Source organism: Myotis davidii, unplaced genomic scaffold (genome assembly GCF_000327345.1).
Source record: "Myotis davidii unplaced genomic scaffold, ASM32734v1 scaffold326, whole genome shotgun sequence".
NCBI classification, from domain to species: Eukaryota; Metazoa; Chordata; class Mammalia; order Chiroptera; family Vespertilionidae; genus Myotis; species Myotis davidii.
This window is the reverse complement of record NW_006296626.1, coordinates 176,720-179,561: the sequence shown is the minus strand read 5'-3', so window position 1 is coordinate 179,561 and position 2,842 is coordinate 176,720. Positions and strand designations below refer to the sequence as shown.

Genomic DNA, 2,842 nt, shown 5'->3' with positions numbered 1-2,842 from the left:
TTTTTAAAAAATATATTTTTATTGATTTTTTTACAGAGAGGAAGGGAGAGAGATAGAGAGTTAGAAACATTGATGAGAGAGAAATATTGATCAGCTGCCTCCCGCACGCCCCCCCACTGGGGATGTGCCCGCAACCCAGGTACATGCCCTTGACTGGAATCGAACCTGAGACCTTTCAGTCCACAGGCCGACGCTCTATCCACTGAGCCAAACCGGTTTCGTCGACTTTTTAAATATTTTTATTTCTGCTCTATCCACTGAACCAAACTGGCCGGGGCCACAATTAATTTATAGGATTTTAAGATTGATTATTTTAAAAATATATTTTATTGATTTTTTTACAGAGAGGAAGGGAGAGAGATAGTTAGAAACATCGATGAGAGAGAAACGTGGATCAGCTGCCTCCCGCACACCCCCTACTGGGGATGTGCCCGCAACCAAAGTACATGCCCTTGGCCGAATTGAACCTGGGACCCTTCAGTCCGCAGGCTGACGCTCTATCCACTGAGCCACACCGGTTAGGGCTTAAAATTGATTTTTAGAGAGAGAGGAAGCAAGAAGGAGAGAGAGAAATACAATAGCGATAGGCTGCCTCCTGCACACCATCACACATACCCCTCTCCCCGTCCCAGGATCCTAACCAGGAGTGGAACCGGCAACCTTTTGGTGCCTGGGACACATCCAAACAGCGGAGCCACACTGGCCACGCTCATTTTTCTTTTTTTTTTTTTAGTTTTAATTAATTCACAGAAGGAAAAGGTGTATTTTCTCCATTTCAAGCCACGCTCCCCACCCCACCCCCGGCCTCCAACCCCGTCCTTGCCTTCCTTTCTGGGACCCTCTCCTCCTTCCCTTGAGCTCGTAACCATGCTAACCTCCCGCATGCAACAGAAATCTTCTGACCCCGTGTCACTGCAACCTCAGCGTACTGAAGGGCCTCAGGTTCAATTCCGGTCGAGGGCACGTACCTCGCCAGCCCTCACCAACCCATGTGTCGCTCTCAGCTTGCTGTGTTTCTCTCTCTGTCTCTCCCCTCTTTTCCACTCGCTGGGAAAAAAAAGAAAAAAGAAAATAATTTTGGTAAAACCTTACAAGTTTTGTCCTTTGGTGAGTGGCTTAACTCAGCACAGTGTCCCTGGGTCCATCGGCGCCATGTGGGTGTGGGAATTCCGCTCCCTCTGAAGGTGGGATAGATCCCCACTGTGCGGGGGGGACGCATGGCTTATTCACTCACCCACCGATGGACACGTGGCTGCTTCTGTCCTCCGTCCTGTGAAGGATGCTGCTCCGAATGGGAGTGCACACTCACCTTTTCCAGACACGGCTTCCCATTCCTTGTTATGTGTGTCCAGGAGTGGAACTGATGAATGAAAAGCACCTTCTTATTATTACGAGAGGGCCAGTGCACGGAATTCGTGCACAGGAGGGGGGGTGTCCCTCAGCCCGGCCTGCACCCTCTCCAATCAGGGACCCCTCAGGGGATGTCTGACTTGCTGGTTTAGTCCTGATCCCACAGGGATGACGGGACTAAACCGGCAATCAGACATCCCTCTCGCAATCCAGGAGCACTGGCTCCTAACCACTCACCTGCCTGCCTGCCTAATGCCCCCAACGGCCCTCCCCTGCTGGCCTGGTCGCCCCCGACAGGGAAGGGCAGTTGTGGGCGATCGGGTGGGGCCAAGTCGGGGGGAGGCGTCAAGGGCTCCAGGCTTCCTGTTATGAGATACTTACGTCCTGGGAACGTGAACAACATTAAAGGCACCTTTTCCCCATCCCAGCAGCGCAGGGTTAAAGGCAGCTAAAATCTCTGTGTCTCCCCCCCTTCTCCCTCCCCACTCCCCAGCTTCCCAAAGGATATCCCTGCGGCTGCCTTTGCTGACCACGTCCGCAAAAATGAGAAGGACAGCAATTGGGTGAGGACAGAGGGGCTCAGCTGAACCCCACATGCCCATCCAGACCTCCCCCCCTTGTTATTAAACAAAACCAGCGCCCAGTGCCTGTCCACTGGCACAGCCATCCTCAGGCTGACTGTGTCTGTGCGGTGGGATCTGTGGCCGGGCCCGCGTCAGCCCTGGAGACACACATCAGTTTTCCCCTGACACCCCCTCTCTAGGCGGCCCCCCTCTTGCCCCCACTGTCTCCTCAATCACCCCCAGTGCACACACGTTCCATTCCTGGGGACCCACAGACCTCCAGGGCACAAGGAGTAAATGGGGGGGGCGGCCAAGGGAGGCCGGGGGGGTCCTTGGGGGCAGCTGGAGGGACCCCTACACCGTGCACCCCCCCTCCTCTGCCTGCGCCGCAGCACCTGGCCATGGAGGGCCACGGCCAGTCTCAGACGGTGGCCTCGGCTCCAGAAAACAGCAACAAGAACCGCTACCGGAACGTGCTGCCCTGTGAGTCTGTCTGTAACGTTTTTACTGCTGTCAGAGCGGGAGGGAGAGGGAGGGAGAGGGAAACATCAGTGATGAGAGAGTCATGGCTCGGCTGCCTCCTGCACGCCCCCCCCCGGGGATCGAGCCCCGACCAGGGATCCAACCGTGACCTCCAGGTTCCTAGGTCGACGCTCAACCACTGAGCCACCCTGTGAGGCTTGAGCTGCTGCTGGCTTTGTCCGCAGGCATGACTTTGCCAGCTCCCTTTCCCCCTGGCCCGGCCCTGGCCCCCTGGGACATGCGGGCTCCGCCCCCTGGGAGCTCCGGGTGTCCGTCTGCCCCTCAGCCTGACTCCTGTCTCCCTCTCTGCCCGCCTCGCTCCTCCTCCCCAGACGATTGGTCCCGCGTGCCCCTGCGGTCCCTCGGAGGGGCCCCAGGCTCCGACTACATCAACGCCAGCTTCATGC

The 2,842-nt window shown here is 56.5% G+C and overlaps 1 protein-coding gene across 1 annotated transcript in view; it reads left to right on the top strand.

The window, feature by feature from the left end:
• The window catches only part of PTPRH (protein tyrosine phosphatase, receptor type H), a gene marked incomplete at its 5' end in the record, with an annotated part of 18,749 nt that overhangs the window by 6,630 nt on the left and 9,277 nt on the right, over nt 1-2,842 (top strand). Inside the window, 3 exon segments of the mRNA XM_015569459.1 lie at nt 1,844-1,913; nt 2,306-2,396; nt 2,768-2,841. Coding sequence (XP_015424945.1) covers nt 1,844-1,913; nt 2,306-2,396; nt 2,768-2,841 — 235 coding nt within the window.